The sequence below is a fragment of the Gambusia affinis genome, linkage group LG02 (assembly GCF_019740435.1).
Source record: "Gambusia affinis linkage group LG02, SWU_Gaff_1.0, whole genome shotgun sequence".
In the NCBI taxonomy this organism is placed as follows: Eukaryota; Metazoa; Chordata; class Actinopteri; order Cyprinodontiformes; family Poeciliidae; genus Gambusia; species Gambusia affinis.
This window is the reverse complement of record NC_057869.1, coordinates 24,697,345-24,720,177: the sequence shown is the minus strand read 5'-3', so window position 1 is coordinate 24,720,177 and position 22,833 is coordinate 24,697,345. Positions and strand designations below refer to the sequence as shown.

The following is a 22,833-nucleotide window of genomic DNA, read 5'->3' as shown; positions in this document are numbered from 1 at the left end:
AACAGGTAAAATGTGGAGGTTATTCATTTTGAAGTGAATGGGCAGAACAGCTTTTTCTCACTTCTTTCTACTCTGATGAAAATAAAACATCTCATTTCACACACGAATACAGCTGACATGTCAGCTATATTTTTTAATCCGACTTTCTTTCCAGTGTAAATAAATGTCTGTTTTTATAATACCATCAGATTGCCTAATTATAATAAAATAAATGTAAAATACATATGAACAAGACTGGCCTCACTGGGGTTTCAGCTGTAAAACATAATACGACAAGCAGAAGAAGAAAGGAGAAGGGTAGCCAAGAGGCAAACAGATGTTAACAAGTTGACAGTGTAGCGCAATTACATCGTCTTTTGAGTCACCATCATAACTCATGAAAGCACTCTTCACATTTGTTAATGTTAATGGTAAATATGTGTAGGTTCAGGAAAATGAATATCAATAAATAAAACTTTGGTGGTTATTCAATGCAGTTGACAGGACATTTTTCAGAACCCAGAACAGAGCTGCAATTAGGGAGATGGAGTGTGTTTAGGGCGGCTGTAACAAACATGGACTGCAGTCACTGCTGAGAGTGTTGGGCACATCCAGGTTTTTAATGGTGTAATAAGCCTAATTTATTCCACACAGTCGAAAACAGGGTTTTGCAAAAGGTCCGCTAGTTTGACAAATCCAGTTTGTGAAAGGAAATGGATTAATTAAGTTTATTAATTACGGTCACCGAGATCCACAGTATAATTCACTTGGCTTGTCTTGTCATATTAAATCACGTTTCAACACACATATTGAATCACATATTGGCTTACTCTCAAATTTCTGAATTGATTTGCATCTCGATATAGTGGATCATCTGATACTATATACGTATTTTATTCCATCTGTGGATATAAAATGAAAGATTACTGCCGATGTCTCAGGATACATTTCACACACAGAGTTTTGTTTTTTTTTTTAAACAAGATGCCATACAACGTGTCTGACTAGATTTTTCTCCCACCACCTGTTGCTGAGCATGGCTAGTCACCTGGCTAAAAGACAGTTATTACACTTTTCTCTTGCTCTCAATAAAGACATTTTCAGACGTTGGGAAATCTTTCTTCTTGCTAAAAACACAAAACACTACAAACACTCTTAATTAGTATAATGCCGTTTTAAATGCTGGCAAGTTGAGAGCAGAATATCTGTACAACTGCAGAATCCAGGCTGGCTACAGCAGCAGAGAGCCTGACAAAGCATTCAACTAACAGCAGATTAACTCTTCTAGTGTTGAAAAGTCAAGTCATGATGAGTCTATGTAAAAATAAACATAAAATATTATGCTGATAACATTGTTACAATAAGTAGTGGGTTGAATTTTTCTTTGCTTCGGGGAAATAATTCTATATGTTTCAAGTAAGATCAATGAAATTGAAAACACTGATATAAGGAAACAAAAGTATTTCCATTTAAAACCATCTACCATAAGAATCCCATAAGGGCACACACACGCACACACACACACACATATATATATACAGCCCTGTAAAACGAACACTCAAAAAGATTTACTTTTTTCGACCTTTTCAGACGTCTTTATTAGGGATTCATGAAGGATATTTTAATAAAGCATTTATATTCTGTCAGAATCGAGATTTGTTTTTTTCTTGATATTTTTAGTTTGAGGCGAGGTAATAAACATTTTGCATATAAACACAGTTGGCAGCTACCTCATCAACCTTCCACTTATGCAGTGAACCAATCAGATAGTAAAACAAAAAGCTTTTTGCACACAACAACAGGCAGCAGGTGTCATAATGTTTTTAGTAACCATAGACAACCCAAAGGGGAAATGAGAATCCAAGCCGAACCGATCGTAGCTCAGTGTGTTTACCTTTTTCTTTGCAAGAAAGCTTCTTGTACTGTCACACTTTCAACCTCTGAATAACAGTTTTTGACTGTGAGCCCACTGGAGAATTAATGAATACATTTTCCCTTTTTAGAAAGGCCCAGCATTCACAATTGGCTTCTGTCAATTCAAGACTTGGTAACACGTTTGACAAACACCCCAAAGATTCACGCAGAACCAACCGTGCAGTTGGAGCGGGGAAAAAAAAAGCTTCTTCTTAACATATAATCAAGGGTAAAGTGCTGAAGGTGACTTTGAGTAAAGTTTATAGTGGCAATCCAACCACAGCAGGACCTTTGCACAACTAAAGTCCTGTTTGAGTGACTGAAGGTCACGATGCAAAAAGACAGACTCATGAAGTGCAGCCAACGTTTTATTTAATTAAGGTTTCATATAACAAATTAAATTTGTTTAAATCAATATTCATTTGAGTAGATAATTGGTTCCTAATTCATACTTTATTACCAGTTTGCGCATACCCACTGCATAATTGAATGAAACTGAATGATTCATAAAATGAAAAACTTTCATGCAAACAATGTTGAAGTTTTTAGAGCACTGCTGTTGTCATTGGGTTGTTTCTCCTGTAAGTGGAGGATTGGATGTTTTTTTTTAAAGCTAAAATCTGTTTTTAGTCACTTCAGGAGTAAAAAAAGAAAAGAGACCCAATCTGAATTAATGTCATAAAATCTAATGAACCAAGAAGGAAAACACTCAGTGAAATAAAGTGGAATACATGCAAATGAAATAACCAAACCCTCAATGGTAATGGCTTCATTTAAGAGAACATTGAGAAAATTTGGTGCAACAGCAAGTTCATGTGGAAATGGAGAAAAAAATAAAATAAAATAAATCCCATCAACATCATCATTAGGAATGTGGACGAAGCAAAATTACAAGCCCCCTGAGTAACCGCACTCTGCAAATAAAACCAGGCTTCGTTCTCTGAATAGCTGAATGCCCATTTGTGGCGGAACAAGAAAAGTAAACGCCACAGGAAAAGCAAAAAGGCAGGTGAAAGCAATTCTTAGACGAAATCATTTAGACAAATAGTCACTTAAATGTAGACTGAGTTACTCCACAAAGAAAATTGCTTATTGCAAGAATGATAGTGCACAACAAAAGCCTTACTTGTGTCCCAGCTCGTGTGCCACAGTGAAGGCCATGGGGAGGCCCGTGTCTTCGCTAATGCTGCAGCTGCGATGAGGCTGACACATTCCCCCCACATGAGACAGTCCCAGAGTCTCACATGGCATGTTGATGGCTGCACATATGTCCTTCCTTTGAGAAGCAGAGAGCGAGGGTTAGTCATCCGCCTCTTCACCCGCCAGCTGAGCCGATTTATTCATTCAGCGATTACATGCTAAGTGATATTTTTATTTCATTCAGCGTCCAGATAGAAAACAACATAATATGTCAATTTAAAACGGAAAGAAATGAATGCTGCTGTTGCCAAAAAAATTTTTTTCAGCATGCAGAAAAGGTGACTCAGTCAGGGCAGAACACGGCGTCGAGAGATTTAACGCATTGACCTGGAAGTGAGCGAGGACAGAGGTGGCATCTCGGGTGATGTGAACATCGGGCGGGGGCGGGAGAAAAGTTAAGCACGAACGACATTATCTTAGAGCTGAAGAGGGAGATGAAAGGACGACATCAAGAGGAAAGGACTCAGAAAGGTAAGATCTCATTTATTTTTCGCTAAACTTTGATCTTTCTACAAAATTCCCCAACTTTCTCATTCAATAGGTTTGCTACCTTTGAGTTAAAAATCCAGTAATTGGCATCCTCTCCAGTTGGGTGCCAATTTTCTTGTTGCTTTGTTTCTCTAAGACATTGGCTCATAATTTTGTCTTCAATCCAACTAAATTCTGTTTTCAATGCAGAGCCCCAGAGTAAGCTGGTGAGCCACTTTTGTCATGCCGTTTCTGACTTTGTAATTGTTTTCTCTTGTGACATCAGTAGCAAGGCCATTTGCATAGGTGTAAAATTAATCCAGCTGGATTTGGACATTTTAATATCAAGGTTGAACCTGGTTGTAACTTGCAATTTTGAACACCTTCAGCTAGAGCAAGAGGCTGAGTCACTACAGAGTTTTTGTCACTGCTCAGAAGTTTACATTTAGTCGCTACGGACACAAAAATCATTAATTTGGGGCTTTGCAATGTGATTAAAGACTTTGTTGAAAGGTGTAATAAATATACAACTTAAATTTTTAAAGACAAATTTGGGTGCACAATTTTGAATTTTTCTTGATTTTCTCCAATTCACACAAGGGCATATTTATTCAAAAAAGGCTCAACTTTGTGAAGTCATATTCAATATATTTGAATATTACTGAAAAGTTAAGTTATTTCAATAGGTCAATTAACTAAGTGAGGCACAAAGTAAATTACACAGACTGATGTTTTCAAGCGTTTCTGTTAATTTGCAGGTAATGAAAATCTGACATTTAACAGAATGGCAGTCATACAAAAAAAACAAAAAAACATTTTAAGTACAAAAATGTGGTCTTAATAGAAGATTTAATACCTGCTCCAAGGTTACTATTTTGACTTTTAATTTAACAAACAAACCTCATTGGAAAGCACATTTTTATTTACTGAATATGTCTTGCCAAGTTCAACTCAAGTTTATTTTTATAGCAAATTTCAGCTACCAAGCAATTCAAATTTGCTTTAATTGACTGGCCGTACGCCTCCTCTAACATCCGGGTAACTTTTACTCCATACGTTGTTTCATCAGGAAGCTTTTTAAATAATTCTGGGCGGACAGATTGGTCGGCTCCTGGCACAGATCTGGCTTTGAAACATCTCAAAGCTTAACATAGTTTGACTTTTTGGAAGCCCGTTCTAGAATATACAACATGGGATCCAAAATTTAGATTTGTGTTTGGGATCACAGCCCCGTTTGACTGTCTCAAAGTTTCAGCAATTTGACCTGAACTGTTACTGCTGGTTGAAGAGAATTGGTTGGGATGTTCAAGCAATCCAGGAATGATCAAAGCTGAATCCGTAACTTCTGGAACAGCAGACGCCATCCACTGTAAAGAGAGTTCACCACCAGCATGGACAAAGACGATTCTAGAGAACTACGTGAGAAGTCCATTGCCTCAAAAACCACACATTCAGTCTGCTTCAAAATGCCCAAGTGCCCAAGAGCTGAGATGAGCAATTTTCCCACAATGACAAGAAAAATGCTTGGATGAGACGAGGGGAGACCAAACCAAACTGGAAAATACTCAACCAATTGTAAAACAGTTGGTTGACAAGGTGTTTGTTAAAAGTAACTGGAACGTGAAAATATTTTAACACCTTAAAATTAACCCCAAATAAATGACAAGAGGGTTAAAACAAGAGACACTGCATGAGTACAAGGAGATCCCAAATTTAATACAACTGAAAATGAATGAACTGCGTTAAAAAATCGTTAAAGGCAGAAAACAATACTTAAAAGAGGGGTGCTTAAATATTCAGAAGTCAAAAATGACAGAAGCTTGTTAATGGCCGCCAAAATTGTGTTAAATCTCTGTAATTTACAAATGGATTGTCCTGAGTTATGGTATAAATATTGTACATTTGAGCTTGAATGTGCATATTTTGACCAGATGTCTTAGTGAATGACAGATAATCCACTACAAACTTTGCAAGCTAATTTGAGATCATATTTTTATGCTTCCCCAGAGGAAAGAACCGCTGAAGGCATCAGTAAAACCTAAAGAAATAATCTAAACAAATTTATTTCTACTCATCTCTGAGTTGCATTCAGAGATAGTTGTTGAAAGGAAAATTGTTAGGTTAAACAGGGTTTTACAGAATTTCTTTCCTGTATGTTTATAATCTCTAAAGTCTATAAGAGACACTTAACCTTTGTTATGGTTGCTAATTTGCAAGGCTGACTTTCTACTCCGTATGTTCTGCAGTAGTCAATACAGAATCTAATTACTGTGGAAATCTCAGTGGCAACATCTTAGATAACCATCCAGCAGAAACACTCTGTTCTTTGAAACGTTAATGAGGATGCTGTTTCTATAAGTCAGGCAGAGACACATTTTTCACTTTCCTTTGGTTTGGGCAGTGACCCCTGAAAAGAGATGTGTGAAAAAAAGACTCATCTCAACCATAATGTGAGTATTGCTCGCATGCAATTTCTTTGAGTTTGCATAGTGACAGGTAAAAAATAGTCAAGGAGAGCGGAAAACCTAAGAAGAAATTCATCTGAGCAGAAGATGCATCCCTGTAGTCTCAGACAAATGATTTAACTTTTGAAGTCAGCCTTAATGACAAACGTTAGTTGTTCATATTTATACCCATGTTTCATTTTAACGCCAAATTATTGCTCTACTTCAAGAGATGTCGTATGCGTAATGCACAATTTTTCATCTCAGCTTTTGAAGGATCATATCAAGACATAAGATATTACATAAAACGGCTCTAAACGGAGGGCAGAGATGTAGAAAACTACAGAGACGCTAAATCACTCAGTTCCTACAGAGGAAGGCAGAGCTTTCAGTTAGAACTAGAGAGACGCCACCTTGGCAGAGCACTTACTACAGACAAGTATATATGTTTTATAACCATATATATATATATATATATATATATATATATACATATATATATACATATATGTTTTTTTTTACTTTTCTGCAAAATTCACCAACTGCACAATTCTTAAGTAGTAACCCCGGCGTAAGATAAGTATTATTTCAAAAAAGCAGAATAAATCTTACGTTTTTTGAGCAACAATATTTGTTGTTAATCTGTTGCTAATAGATGAAGTAAACATCTGATTTTTACTTTTGCAAAATGTACCAAGTGTAAATTTCTCGTGCCTAGGCAGATAAACAGTATTTCAAAAGAGCTTATGTTTTATAAACAATAATTAATTTGATTTTAAGAGATGAGCTTTTGTTTCTGCCAACGAACTGCCACAAAGTATAACTCAGATTTTAACTTTTGTGATGAATGTCTGTTTTATATTTTACCACAAGGCTTGACAAATTTTATTTTATGAAAACGTTTATTTCTCGGTTCATAGAGATGTTCCATATGAAATAATGAAATGAAATAATTCCCTACATGTTCAGCCTTTATTGGTAATCCTATGCTTTTAAGTTTTTGCTAACCTTGGAATTAATAATGAAAAACCTCAACATCACATTGGCCTTGAAAAGTGAATATCTGTCACCCCAGGCAAAGTCTGAAAGATGCTTTTATGCATTAAATCAGGTTTATAGAGCTGAAGGCAAATTAGTCAGATCTAAGACTAATTCAGATCACTGAAAACAACACTTTATAATTTAGTCAACCTCAAATATGTGCAGAATGCATTGTGGAACGAGAGAGGGAGGGAGAAGGGCATCTGTGTTCTCTCTGCATCTCTGCAATTAAAGGAATGCAGCAAAAAATTCAAGAAATCCAGTGAGTGCAACACTAATGAGTTGGGTCTATTAACCGAAAGGCGTCAAGAAGAGTATCTTTTAAAGTCATGTATTCAACATATATGTACATAGCAGTGTTTTACTTGTGTCCGCTCGAAGGCGAGAATAAAAGTTACTCTTAAACACTTTATTAACTGGGACAACCCAGATCTGATTGCTGTTTTCTCAGCCATTAATTATTTAGGGCAGACTGGGACCGTGGCAAATGTCTGAAGTTGGCCGGGCAAAATGACCGCTGACACACTCCCACAATAATATCACATTACAGATCAGCCATAATTAAGCATAAAGAACTCCCTAAAGATCACGAGGCATGCCAGGCTCCCCGCTGTCCTACATAGGATGACATGAAACTGATTTTATCCATGAATGAGCTGAATAAAATCTCTTGACAAAAGGTCAATATAAGAAGCTGTTCAGTCTGACACGGGTGTTCAATAACAAAATCATTCCTTTTTCTATATTTTGGAATAAGGAGGGCTGAAAACAAATCCACATCCTTGTTTTTGTTATAAAAAAAAATAATAATAATTTAAAAAAAATACTTTTCATCACTACCTTTCAAAATCCATAACTACTTTGTGTTGGTCTATCAGATACAAATCACCAAAAACACATTGAAGTTTGGGGTTTTAATGTGACTAAATGTGGAAACATTTCAAAGGGAATGAATGGTTTTTGCAACCTGGTTCATCTCTAGAAGTACAGTTATGGGCATATTTTCTGTTGATGCTACAAAAGACACACTTCTCTGCAAAGCCTTATTACAACCTGCAGCAACACTCAAACCGACAGTGAAGTTATGGTCAAAATCTTTCCTCCAAAGTTAGCACAACACACCCGGCGGCTGACCTCAAGTATCTCCTTATATTGTGTGTTGTTTTATGTATGACGCCCATCAGAAGGTAAAGCAAAGTTCACTGCTTTCATGACTGCAGACATACTAAAGCAAAGCCAGCAAAAAAAACATATGCAAGACATGGTTTCGCCTTGTGATTTACAATATATTTTAGAGAGAATGAGTTCTCTGGGAATTACCTGGTGAGCAGAACAGCTACGTCATGGTGCAGCGGGTGTTCGTCTCCTTTCATGTTGAGTTTCTTCTGCCACTTACAGAAGCTGTTCAAGCTGTTGTCGGCATGGTGTGTAATCTTTAGGTCATCCTTTTAGGCATCCATCATAAGTACAACAGAAAAGAAAAAGAAAAAGAAGAGAACAAAATGTAAATATTCCTAAAACGATTCAAGTTCAACTAAACTACAGCAATCTGATACTTTAACAGAAACCTTTTGTAATTACGCATCATGGCAACTACTGATGTTTGAGTGTTAAATGCTCCAAACAGCATAGAAAGATTAAATGACTAAACTTAAACATACTACTAGAAGAGATAGTCATGGTTAATTCAGTCAAATTAAGCAGCGGCATACAATTAACTTTATCTGCGAAGGAAAAATGTTTATCCACGTCATTTTAATTGACACTATAAACTCTCGAACGTCTGAGGCACAGACTCACTCTAATTAACACCTCCGTGCAGATGCTTGTTGTGCATACATTTTTCATTAAATTATTTCTTTCTCATGGCATCAGACAGTCGCAAATAAATTGAAGCTCAAACAGGTTTATGTTCCTCGTCAGACACATTAAAATGGTCGTAATATCTCACACTTCTATGAGAACACTGTAAAAGAAAAAAAAAAAAAAAGAAAGAAAGTTGAAGGGAAGATGGATCTACTGCATCAGATGGGATTAGATGAGATAAATGCATCTCTCAGATGAGGACATTTATGTGCAGCTGCAGCCAATTAGAAATATTTATTAGTGATATGCGGGAGGCAAAACCACACCGCAAAAGTTAAGATATGCATTTATTTTGTACTTTAGTTAGGTATGTAGTTTAATCAAGTGAAAATGATAAATCCACAAGTGCACCTCATAATATTAAAATAAATCAAAACGAGTCAAAAGCAGCCTGAAGCAGGCACTGAATGTCTAGACCGCACAGTAAAAATGCATAACTTTTTGTGGGCCAACATATTTAAATGATCCATTTTTATAAATTTTTTTTAAAAATATATTATACATAAAGGCGTAAAATATTCAAATTCTCTGCGAATCTGAAATTGGGGTTTTATTGGTTGTGAGGCGGAATCATCACAGTTATTAGAAATAAACATTTGAAATGTATCAACATGTTTGCAGAAAATCTAAACAGCAGCGTATTTAACGTTTTAGATTTTAATAACTAAAACAATTTCCCTTTTCCAAAGATTTCGTGATTTATTTAGGCATGTGTATTTAGTGTTTCATGGTGGCCTGGTTTTGTGCAGACATGTATAGTGAAGAATTAATTTGGAGAAAATGTATCTGACAGCACGACGTGACTTAAACTAGTGGGAAGCTTATCCATAAATTTTAAAATGATAATAAACTAAAAAAAAAAAAAACATGGAAAAGCTGTGACGCTTTCCTCACCCTAATACGAGGTAAAGCATCCAAACCAGACCATCATCTAAAGCTCGCCAGGACTTTAGATGTCAAAACATTAATCTTCAGTAAAGATGAATGTTGATAAGTCAATGCTATCAAAGTTATTGCGCCATAAAGGGATCCATACCAGAAAATTCTGATGACGAAAGTCAACAAAATGTTTCTTGGAAAATTTGAACTGGGCTTTTGTTTTTTCCAAGACTCCAGGAAAGATTTTCTGTGGAGTTATGAGATAAAAAAAAATAAACTTTTGGGTCTGGTTACATCAGGTGTAAACTGCCACAGTACAAAGAGAACAAACATGAGAACAAACATGTATTCACAAAAGTTCTCTGTCTGATATATTAATAACTGAAGATCAAAAACATGTCGGTTTGACAAAAAAATAAAACAACAAACCCTGTGAGGAGGCAAATACTTTTTCACAAACCTGCATATTCATGTCTATGCAAAGAGATAAAAAAACAAAAACAAATTTATGTTTTCAATAATCTTAAACATTAAAAATAGGTTAGGAATTTAAGGAACAGTCAAATGGGGCAGTCCTATGTTTTCTATGCTGGCTTTTTAAACAAGCAAGGCCACGAGGTTATCAAATAAACTAAATTTAACTCGAAGGCTCTGAAATCCACGCTGTGACCTGCAGTGATTATTTTTAATTAACCATTTCACACTGCAATCAGTGTTGCCTTGTCAAAATAAGTTTAACCTTGTGCAATCTTACCATCCTCTCATCAAAGCACAACCAGGGCTTACCTCATCCTGCTCCAGAAGGATGAGACGAACAACAACAACGTTGACTGCATTCCCAATACTCGCATCTCTGAAGAGACCTGCCACCTAAAAACGAAGACGGAAAAAAAAAAGAACCACATGATTTCTTTCTACTACGACACTTGCAGTGATATCCAACCATCAAAACTCGGTTTATCCTACAGAAGGTCACATGCATTCTTCCTCAAATTAAACCCCAAGGACACACCCACACACACACGCACACACACACACACACACACACACGCACACACACCCATATATGCCTTTGGCATGTCACAGAGAGAGAGAGAGAGAGAGAGAGAGAGAGAGAGAGAGACAGAAAGGAGGAGAAGATCTACAAAGAAAAATGAAAGACAAAGTAAGCTTCATGCTGCTATGCTTCCTGCTGATCAGCAGAACACGTAAAACACGCTGCATGTACGAATGTGTTTACTGCATATAAAGTGTAACCTGTTTTGCTACATACAGTGCAACCATAAAATACTGACAGCACGTCACTTTTTCTATACTTTGTTGTTTTACAACCTTGATTTGATTTATTCATTTCAGACAGGTTTTTAAAAACAAGCATTTCAAAAACAAGCCTATCCCAAATTTCTTAAAATTAATCAGTTTCGTACCCCCATCCTGGCACAGTGGATAAAAGACTGGCATTTTTTAGAAGTAGAACAGAATAATATCTCAATTATTTCACATCTAACTTTCAAAGTTAACATAATGAGCCAGTGTAAACCCTGCACAAGTCGCCAGTCCATCACAGTTCACAGGATGAAAAATAAAGACATGCACACATATACACTCAATTTAAAGTGACTAATTACGTAATCTCAAGTTGTCGTGTTTTTTTTTTGTTTTTTTTTTTACTGTGGGAGTAAGACTGATTACCTGCAGAAAACACACACATGAATGGGGGAGAATATGCAAACTCCATTCAGAGTCACACCAGGCCAGGATATGGACCCAGAAACTAAACGCTGCAACTTTGTCCTTCCAAAGCCAGTCAGTGGATAACACCACAGAAACGTGCTGCCTTCCTACGGCATCCAGTTCACTCTATATGTATTCTAATCTCATTCTCTCTGTTTTTATCCATCATATACTTAATAAAACTATCTGAATTATTCAGAGGATTCAATTTCTTTGGGAAATTAAAAGGACAAGCAGGAGAGGTTTGGCATGATGCACATTGATTTGTTTTTTTTCCCTCCCCTAAATATTGATACACCAAGTCCTCATACCTTTCACTGTCGGATCACGTCAACATAGCTTGTTACATAATTAACCTTTCAGTCAGTTCATATCTGTTACCTCCAGCTCTGAGGCTGGAGCACGATGAGATGAAAGCTATGAAATCTTGAATGCTAAAAGGAATACTTGATTTCAGAATGAGATGATGTGCTCAGATGTTTGGCATTTTCTACTTTAAGGCATTGGGAACAAAGTGCTGTCGAAAACAGTACAACACCTGCTCAACCTACAGCGTCGACTGCGACATGTCTCGGTTTGAGGAAGGCTGTGGTTAGAAAGCTGCTTCAGAGGCTGCAGGAGGTAAATTGAGGCTATTCAGAGAGGAAAGGAGATGAATTAAATGCTTAGAGATGGGCGATAAAAATGTGAGCCTCAGCATCATCAATGCTCAGACGGCAGCAGGAAAGCTGCTGAACCCTCATCACAAAACCACCAAATTCTTAAGGACTCTTGTTTTTAATATTACATGCGTTACTGCAACATAAATTACATTAGATGACAGGTTTGGATTAAAAGTAAGTTCAGTACTGCAATAAAAGCAAGAAGCTTTTTAAGCTTTGTCGTGGAAAAAGTTGACATGCTAAACTATATTAGCTTAGATTTTCTTTCACAAAAACAAGCTAAATGTGCCACGGAGATATGAAAACTTTCACAAATTCTTAGGGTTTTTTTTTCTGGCCCAATCTAAGTCAGTTTACATAAAAAAGATAAATGAAAGCCCAGAAACTCCCTTGACTATGCAGGAATGTTTAGATACATTTTGTCGTACGTATCTAGTGACACATGGAGAACTGAGACAACATCTGCAGAATTACACACCGGGGCTGGACTGACATTTTTATAAAAGAGAACAATTGATCATGTTCTATCTAAAGAGGAATCATACTCCTAAAGCCTATGCAAACTTTTCCAAACAAACACCACAAATGTGCAGGATTGTGCTTTTTTCCCCTCCCAATTAAAACCACTTAAAATATAAAATTGTGAGGAGACCTATGTCTCTCTTGAAACATAAATGTTCTAGAACTTTTTAAAATAACCGATTTTAATAAATCAATCAATCAAATTTTATTTCTATAACACATTTAAGCAGCAAGGCATTTCAAAGTGCTTTACATCATAACAAACACAAAAACACAAAGTCATGCCACAAAGAATCAACAATCAAAACAACATTAAGTCAAGTGCCATCATTAAATTCGTAATTGATTACGTTTCAAATACAATCCTAAACAAGTGGGTTTTTTAGTCGAGATTTAAAGAAAGTCAGTGTTTCAGATGTCTTACAGTTTTCTGGAAGTTTGTTCCAGATTTGTGGTGCATAGATGCTAAATGCCGCTTCTCCTTGTTTGGTTCTGGTTCTGGGGATGCAGAGCAGAACCAGAACCAGAAGACCTGAGAGGTCTGGAAGGTTGATACAACAACAGCAAATCTTTAATGTATTGTGGTGCTAAACCATTCAGTGATTTATAAACTAACAACAGTATTTTAAAGTCTATTCTTTGAGCCACAGGGAGCCAGTGGAGAGACTTTAAAACTGGAGTTATGTGCTCTATGACTAAAGACGACTTGGTCAGGAGCATTTACATCCCCTGAAGGTGAAACTCTACTGCCGGTAGTCTAGCAGCTGACAGGAAACTTGTTTCACATTCAAAGCAACTTACCTGCCACAGGTTGATAAAAGAATACAAATAAAATCATTCACAAAACCCAGGAGAAAATTCTCAAAATGTATGTATGCGGACTGTAATAAAGTCTGTATTCAGATTCACCTTTATAGAAGACATCTAGCTGCCCTTCAGACTATATAACACTATAAATTTGTCTTCAAGTGTTTTTAGATACATTTCATCCAAATAGCTCAATTTCAGAGACACCACAGTACAAAGAGCTGCAATTTCAGTTGAGGGTATGCTAAACCTGGTGATCTGTCATGACCGTGACATTTTTGTCCACACTCCATAATCAACGCTGCAGAATAGTTTGCCCAATATCAAACAAATACAGAAAACAAAAAGTAATAAAACATATGTTTTAAAGTCCCCCAACATTGCTGAAGATCATAAACATGCAGAGTCGTATTGTTTCTTCATGTTCAGCACAACAAATGCAAGAAGCACATTTCAGTTGAAGAAATTGGTTTTACACTTTAATGGTGGAAATAAGAGTTTAAAAAGCAAAGTTGAATTTCATTTGTGCCTGCTAAAAACTGCAACAGATTCAATCCGAGGTGCAAAAGAGAGACGTTGATGTGGTGCAACCTATACCGGCATTTTAATATAAAAGAGGAGTGTGGTCAGTTATTCAGGAAGCGTACATTAAGTTGTTGAATCTGCAGCTCGAGACAGTCTGGACATAAATGAAGAAGTTAATCAAAATGCGGCTCCAAGCATCACAGTTATCCCACTCGAGTCGGTAACAATAAATGTGCATGTAGGCTATTTTCAATCCATGTCCACCTGTCACTGTTTCTATTGTTTATACGTTGAGTTTTATAACAGAGCGGAGGTTATTTTGAACTGGTTGAAATTTGTTTGGCCCCACAGCCGTTTGTACCTCTTAACCCAGTGGGCACGTTTTGATTGGGCCCAGAAACCATTTGCACTTTGGTCTTGAAGTCCACATCGTGTCCCAAGAATTTTTGTAGAGTCATTTACCTCAGCTGCCACTTTTAATTAAACATATTGATCCTAAACATCCTGGAGGGACTAAAATAATTAACCATCAGGTCATGATATGAAGGAAGTTGGTGAAAAACTCATTTGGTCTAGCCGCTGTGGGCACACAGGACAGCACGGCTCCAGAATATGGATGCGCTGCTGGTACACTCAAAGACAAACATCAGTGATGAGACAATGGAGCAAACTGTGTCGGAGGAAGATGATGACATTATTGTTTAGATACCAGAAAGAACTTGCTTCCCTTGAGGCTCTGCTATATTGTTATTGCAAAACAGGATTGTGCGGTGCTTTAATGTTCAAAGCTTTAAAAGACCTCAAACAAGAACCAGGAGAGGAAGTAGAGAATAATGCCTGCTTCCTCTGTGTAAAATTGTCTGCTAAGTCAGTTAAACCGTCTCCGTTTCATCAATGAATTCCCCTTCCTGATGTTCTCTCAACTCTTATATCAGCACTACAGTTTTTAAAAATATGAAGTGTTCGGGCGTGCTGTGGTGGCGGAGGGGATAGCGCGACCCACATTTGGAGGCCTTGAGTCCTCAACACGGCTGTTGCGGGTTCGATTCCCGGACCCGCCGACATTTGCCGCATGTCTTCCCCTCCCTCTCTCCCCCTTTCCTGTCAGCCTACTGTCATATAAGGGACACTAGAGCCCACAAAAGACCCCCTGGTGGGGAGAAGAAAAAAAATGAATAAAAAATGAAGTGTTTATAGTAATCCACTAGATGTTGTAAAAAAAAAATATATATATATATATATATATATATATATAGAAACTTCCCAGTAGATTAAATAATAATTGAAACCTGATATAGATTGTTGTTAAGACAACCACACTTGGATCTTGGATTGGCTACTTTGCAAATGCGTGTATAATAGCATTGCGCACAATCATGTCAGCTTTCCAAGCTGCATTTTCTATATTTAAGATATTCTCTGCGGAAAACCTCTACAGAAATGGATTTTCTGAAAATAATTTGGAGTCAAGTTCCACTGAACACGTCAAAGAACGGGGATCCACTGTTTCGGTTCGACAAGTTTTACTTAAAGATGGTGTATGACAGCCCAATTCAAGATGTCGCAGTCCAGATGCCTTCAAATACACAGGGGTGTATGTGACAGTGATCGGCAGCACGTTGCTTTCTTTCTCCACGCGAGAAGACGACCTCTTCAAGATCCTGCAAAGCTAATTATGTTCTAAATGAGGTCAACTATTTAAGATAAAACTAAGGAGTATTCTCAGTTTAATGGTTTCAAGGACATTCCCAGGAGACATAAATGACTGACTTGCTACATAAAATACAAAACTTTGAATGTTTTCCTGTTTTGATGTGACCTCTACTCCAAGCTAAAAACAAAAAGCCCTTACACACCAGTGTCATTGAAAATGTGTTGATTAACCTGAGAATTCAGGCTTTTAAAACCTCGATTTTTGTTGTTTGAACCCAGCCCTGTGGCTGTCTCTGCAGCTGAATGACTCTACTGGAGAACATTTCAAAGCAGCAGGTTTTTTTTTTTTTTTTTTGTTTTTGTTGTTTGTGTGCTTTTGTTTTTTGGCTGTTGTACGCAGCAGCTCTGCAGGAGAGGTCCGAGGAATTACAATCTGTGAACTGGAAAGTCTGCAGCGCTTAAGGCTTGCTGATGGGAATGCAGAATGAGGTGTGATCTCCGCTTTGTGTTCCAAAACAACAGATAACGAAACCTGTTGGTAGTAACTACTAGATCAGGCTCCTGTCAACAAAACATCCCTCCACATGAGCTGCAATACCAGACCTTGTGTGAAGATGTGCATTTAGGGAGATGAAGGCTGCCACTGGACTAACACCAGCTTATGGCTTTCTTAAGCAAGCCACAAGAAAGCAGAACTGCTGGCTTGAAAACTAAATTACATTAAAGTTCATATTCATTTTTTACATGGATTATGAAAACAAAAAAAAAACAAAAAAACTTGAAATTGCTACATTGGAGTTGAAAATGGCTGGAAAAAAATTATCTGGCAACTAAAATATTGAATTGCCTTTGCAAGTTTAAAGAACAGAGCTGCATGATTTCATTTCTTTGAAAAACAATGGATGAAAAAATTGCAAAGCCAATATCTATCAACCCTCTGCTTCTTAGTCAATAAACATCTGAGAATTAAGACCAATCCAACCAGTGAGCCATGTAATCAAAACGCAGTGCCTGAGACCTCAAATATAATATCCCATCAAATACTGCATCCAGTATGTCCTTTGAAGTAATTATACTCCACCCACCATTGCTGCAATACTGAATGCAATTCAACTGTATGCACCTCTGGTTATTTAGGTCTAGTATTTATTAAAACACTATATTTCTTACATTAACGTAAAAAAAGTGTAACTTTTATTAAGGCATGTCATAATTTTAAAGAGTCAACAAATTGAGGACCACATGAAACAATCTCCTTTACTGTGCTTCATAACAGAAGTACAAGAAGAAAGTACAGCCTCTTTCAAACATCACCTGAAGGAGGGATTTGAACACCATGTCATGGTGTCTGTTTTGTTCTTTTTAAAGTGGGTTAATTCAACCTGCCAGCGTTGCACGCCTCGACTCGCGTCGTAATCAGCTCGCTGCATCATTTGATTTATGATACGGTATAGTTGCTGTTGCACCTCAAGAGTTTGATGTAGTAATTAAATCTGGGCTGTGCAGCCAGATGGTCGGGGGATTTTATTTGAAAAGAAGGAGGAGAAGAAGGGGGAAAAAAGGGGCAAGACAACAGATCAGTGCTTGAAAATAGAAAAAAAAAAGAAAAAAATCCAAAAAAAAGTTTTATACACATTTATGTGTTCAGCCTTAAGATACTTCTTTGCCGTGACCCTGCCGAGCTCTACTCTGTGCCTCATTTAGTTTTACGATGGCGGTTCGATATCTGAAAGTTCGTCAGTGCTTGATGAGCAGCAGCTGAAAGAGTGGCTCTTCATTCGCAGAATGTTCTGCGAATGAGGCAATCTGTCATGACCCATAAATGGTGGTGGGTTTCTGTGTGCCTTCTTCTCTTTCTCCACTTCTTTCTCCCTTTTCTCCCTTTCATCTCTGTCAAGGGTAGAACTGCTCCTCCGTTACTATCCAGGGGTTGCAGCCATTTTTCTTGTTATGCATCCAGTCTTGAACCCTCTGCTACTCAACTTCTAGAAATCCCTACCAGGAACTTGGATTACGCCTCCACCAGAGCATCTCTTTGAGCTTTTATTATAGTTTAAAGGTGACCTATTATGCTTCTTTGAAAAGCTTAATAGGTTTCTGGGCTATACAAAAAAATTTTCATTACATTTTGTGTGCAAATCCATTCTTAGGTGATGAGATTTTAGTCTGACAATTTTGAGCGCCATTCAGAATGAGCTGTTTTAGGGCCTTTTGTCACTTTAAATCCAAATATGCTGCTGCTGACCCCTCCGCCCCCTCAGCTCACACATAAAAACAGTTGCATACAGTTGTGCAATTTTGTACATCTTTGAAGAGCAGAAGTAGAGCCTCCTGCATAACCAACAAGAAAGCTGCAAGCAATTTCTGGATGGTAAGTCAATAACAAAGCACTTGTCTTTTCCAGCAGTCATTGTACAGCGCATACAATGGTAGAACCAGCTGACCAGACGGGCTGGAGTTCGACTTGAGTTGCTAGGTAACTGGGGTTGCTAGTAACAGCACAGTACGTAGTTTGTGACTTAATCGGGAGGTTTTTGAAATGACTTACTTTCCAGACACCAAAAAAAAACAAAAAACTTTTTGCCAAAAAATGTCTGGGTGTTATTTTTTAAGCGCTTTGGAAGCTTTTAGATGCAGTTTCCACCCAAATAAAAGCAGAAACTAATTACTTGTAATCATATCGGGAAAATATTCCTTAACTTAAAATATTTTACCATAGAGTAACCTATTGGAATATGTAGTTAAATGCACACCAATACTTCTCGGCAAACAAAAGTAGAAAAAAAAAAAAGGCTATATTTCTCTGTTTAAAATATATGATAAGGAAAATACATTAGTCTTATGGACAATCCTTGGAAAGAGGATTAAGGCTAAATCACCTTTCTTTAGTGCTCCATCTCAAGTTCAATGAGTAAGTGCAACACAAGGCTATGATCAGTAGTACACTTTCGCACCCAGAACTGCTAATGTTGCCACGGTCATTCATCCTGCCTGTATTGACCAAAGTCCACATCCACAGACAGTGCAGTCTACTGCATTTCAGGGAGACTAAGCTCTGCCTGTGATGTGAGAATTTGTAACCTTAATGCCTAAAACAGCTGTGAATGTCAACACTCCCACATGTCTTCATTGCCTTTAGCAGTCCCTTTTAACTTCTATCATTTGTCAGATTAAATGGGCCAGTTTATCAAGCTGTTTAATTCTTGGGATTGAGAGCTATTCCTGCAGCTTCTCATTTCTTTCCCTCAAGGAGTAGCTTTTCTAATTCCTCTGTGACAACTTGACATCGATCATATCGCCGACACAAACAAAACTGATCAATGTCGAATTCATGTCTAAGGCCTCTTTTTTATTTTGGCCACCATCAGACCCTGGGAAGCCCTCCACCTTCCCGCCTGCACCTCACAGCGTTTTCCTGCCTGTATTGACCAAAGTCCACATCCACAATCTGTTCACCCTGCGCCACACCAATACCAGCCTCCAGATATAGAAAGGCGTCTGTTTCGATTGTGTTTATGTACAATTCTAACAGGAGAGGAAAACATGTGGCACATTAAGTGTTTATTTTGTTAGCCCATCTTTAACGTGGAATATCTTCCACGTTAATGATTAAGACAATACACACACTATTACAGTGATAATGATTGTGATTCAATATTTTGCATGTCTCTGTTAAAAACAAGCATGTAGATTTGATTCCACTGCAATAATAATTGTCCTTCAAAATTGGTCTAAAGTAAAAAAATAAAATAAAATAAACTGTCATAAACATCAGTTGTTTTTGTTGAATGATTGACCGACCTTTGGCCCCAACAGGATTCAGGAAAAGTATCGCACACCAACAATTTTTCAAAGGCCACGAGTCGAGGACTGCATGAAGACAGTCACTGCCCTTCAAAATGGATGCTAGCACATTTCAGACTACAGCCACCACCATAAAGGGAGGTATTGCTTTTTTTAAAGCACATAGTGCCATTTTCTAGCACAATCAAGCCACTGTATCACATTCAGCTGTTATAAAAATGGTGTCCATATATCAAACATGACTTCAAAGAAATTTGATTTCATGGCGCCTTAAAAATGGGCCTCTGTCTCTTTAAGAAGCTGTTACTCTTTCCAGCACTCCACTTTAAGGACAACTATATAATCACAACACTTCTCGTTTACAATCGTTTTAAGGAGCATTGGACTGAAGTTCCCATGATGAGCTCGGCAGATGCGTAGTTCCACCAGGTGTTTGCTAATTGCTGCTGCCGCTAGTCTGGAGGGGCTGAGTTAGGAAGGTGAAGTGGAGGGAAAGAAAGAGGTGCTCTGTGAGCTCACACGAGCAGCTTTGTGCAAATAGGCAGAGCATTGATGGGGGCAACCATTTAGGAGCCCCTGAATGGTTGCCACAGGACACTGAAAGAATCAAGACAATTCTCCACATGTGCTTCTGACAAGGGGATAATATTCTAATGTAATATAAAGCTCAAAAAGGTCGTTCTTACAGAATACTTCCTCTTTAACTTCTCAACAACTATGTAAAGAAATAATGACATAACTTGCTAAATGTAAAATAAGTTTAAATAATGCAAAGCGCAATTTTACATTCATTTGAATTTAAAGCCTGCTCTGTATTTACCATCTTAAATGCGGCAGGTGTGGCAACATCCTGAAGCAGTCAAAACAGTGTAAAATATACATCACACCTCTATGAGGCATAAAGCTGAATGGCTGTGGGTGTCATTTATCAAGGGAGGAAATTACAGCAGATTGCACTATGGGAAAATGGCAGAGCCTGAAGCTGCAGGCCACTTGGATTGTGGCATCTTGACAATGGCATTTTAATGTGCACCAATTATGACACAGAAAGACACTGAAGCATCAACACTACATTATGGGAACCACATTAGCCGATGATGGAGTCCCGTTTAGTTAAAATAATACTCCATGCTACGCTGCAGAAAACTCTCAATTATTAATTCAAGTGTTGATTTGACTGTGCAGTTCCCCTGAGTTCAATCTGACTAAAATACTTGCAGGGATGAATTGATTTTTACTGACGTTTCAGTTTCTAAATAACACTGAAGGCCTTGGGTGGTGCATTGACGAATGCTTCGAGACAATGTAGTTTGACGCACATAATCAAATTGTTAATTTTCCAAAGCACTAAATGTCATAACTGTCAAAATGTAAAATACTCACAATGTTCATGACAGCGAGGACATAGTCCTCCACAGCTTTGCTCCCGTGATGGTCCACCATTTTGGGGTCCGCCACCACTAAAGTCTCCACCCACTTTTCTCTGCTTACAGAGCGCTGATGAATTCTGCGCCTCCGCTTGTGATGGCGTCGTTCCCACCGCTCCCGCTGCCTCTCGATGTCCTCAAAACTCTGGAGGATATCTGGAGATGCAAGGATTTCAGAGTGTTCACACATCATCTGACATACGCTTAGCTGTTTGGGTTATTTTATGTTTTGGGACGGAAGAGTGTGTCCCACCAACTGAAGCAAGTTATGACAAAACATGGACATACTTTCACTACTAATATTTGAGCGACAAACAAATTAACTCACCTTTTCCAGGTTGAATTTAATAAATCCGGCTCAAAGTGGACACACTGAATGTCGAAAAATTATACACCCAATGGTTGAATAGGTTTCACAGCCTGCTTTTAGTGTTGTGTATGTAACTTTATTAGTTTCCCGCGTGTATGGAGTGTTTTCAGTCAGAGATTTTTTCAGAGTTGCTGTATTATAGACTGCTACAGGAGATCCTTTCTCCCTACAATCATCAGAATCCACAACAACTCTTTAAAAAAAAAAACCCTTAGATGGTGTATGTTACAACATTTAATTTCCCGTTGGGATCAACAAAATATTCACTGACTTTCCATCACCATGCTCAGTGGTTGGGAACAGGTGTTGGTGCAACCCATTCTCACTCCCTACTCGTCATATAATGACGCATGGCAAGGTCCGCCATCGTCAACTGTTGATGCGTGGGCGTCATTAATTGACGAGAGGAGTTTTATCCTGTGCCTTACCGTAATTTTTGCCCTAAACTTAACCAAATCGTCGGGTTTTGAAGGTTCGACAGCGGCTGCGAGAACCCTTCGCGTCAATAATCCGCGTAAAACATGTGACCTTCTCGAATCGTCAACATGTGACGCATGGTCAGTACTTGTCAATATGATACGACGAGTAGGGAGTGAGAATGTGTTGGTTGGTGAGCTGCATTTGGTTTTCCTCAAGTATTGTGTCATGTGTTGTGGCTAACCCGTCCATGTTGGCATCTACAGCCTTATTTGTTAGATAACCCCTCCAAACAAAGTCAGACATACTTAGACTTTTTTGTGATTGCCGTCTTGAACGCTGTCAAAAATGTCGACTGAGGACTTTAAACTTTAAAAAGTAGCTCTTGAGTTCCAATTAGGCTCAGCCTGTAGTGAACTTACAGAGAAGGTTGGCAATTGTCTTGAGTGTTTTCTATAGAGAACTAATCTCAAGTAATCAAGGAATCTGAAGTGATTGTGAAACGTCATTTCTACTTGGCATTGTGTAAACACACACTTGTGTGAACCAGAGAGACAAGCCAACCGAACTCCTCTTTCTTTAATAGCGTCAACTAATTATAGGTGTTCTTGATAGAAAATACAGGTACTTTGACTCTTATGAAATTAGATTTGTAAAGCGCTTTTCTGGACACTCAAAGACACTTTACAATTAAGCCTATTAGAGCAGAAAAGCTGCACTTAGTTTCTCTAGGAACAGCTTTGTTTTTGTTTGCTATTCAACAACAGTGTAGCGTGTGGATGCCTACGTCAGACTAAATTCAAATTATTGTATTTTTACAAATATTTTATCAAACAAGAAGATCTATATTTTTTTATTTCAACAATTAAAATATTTCATTGTAAAATACAATGATAGTGTATTTTTTTATATATATAATCGAAATAAAAATTTTTTTTTCTTTTAACCATTGTTTTTTTTCCTATGAGAAACCGGGTGATTTTAAGACTGAGCCTCAAACCTGAATTATCAGTAAAACCGATCAAAATACCCAACACCTTAGTGCAGGATGAATTTATTTATGAGCATGTCTTTTTGTGTTGATAGAAGTTCAACATCAAATGGAATGATTTACATATTTA

General features: G+C 37.7%; 1 protein-coding gene across 2 annotated transcripts in view; it reads right to left on the bottom strand.

Annotated features, from left to right (window-relative positions):
* The window catches only part of LOC122847118 (A disintegrin and metalloproteinase with thrombospondin motifs 7), a 126,698-nt gene that overhangs the window by 83,078 nt on the left and 20,787 nt on the right, over positions 1 to 22,833 (bottom strand). For both annotated transcript variants that reach the window (XM_044144499.1, XM_044144489.1), the window contains exons 5-8: positions 20,882 to 21,081; positions 10,578 to 10,661; positions 8,367 to 8,491; positions 3,020 to 3,169 (exon numbers count right to left, since the gene is read on the bottom strand). In XM_044144499.1, coding sequence (XP_044000434.1) covers positions 3,020 to 3,169; positions 8,367 to 8,491; positions 10,578 to 10,661; positions 20,882 to 21,081 — 559 coding nt within the window. The remainder of the gene's footprint in view (positions 1 to 3,019; positions 3,170 to 8,366; positions 8,492 to 10,577; positions 10,662 to 20,881; positions 21,082 to 22,833) is intronic.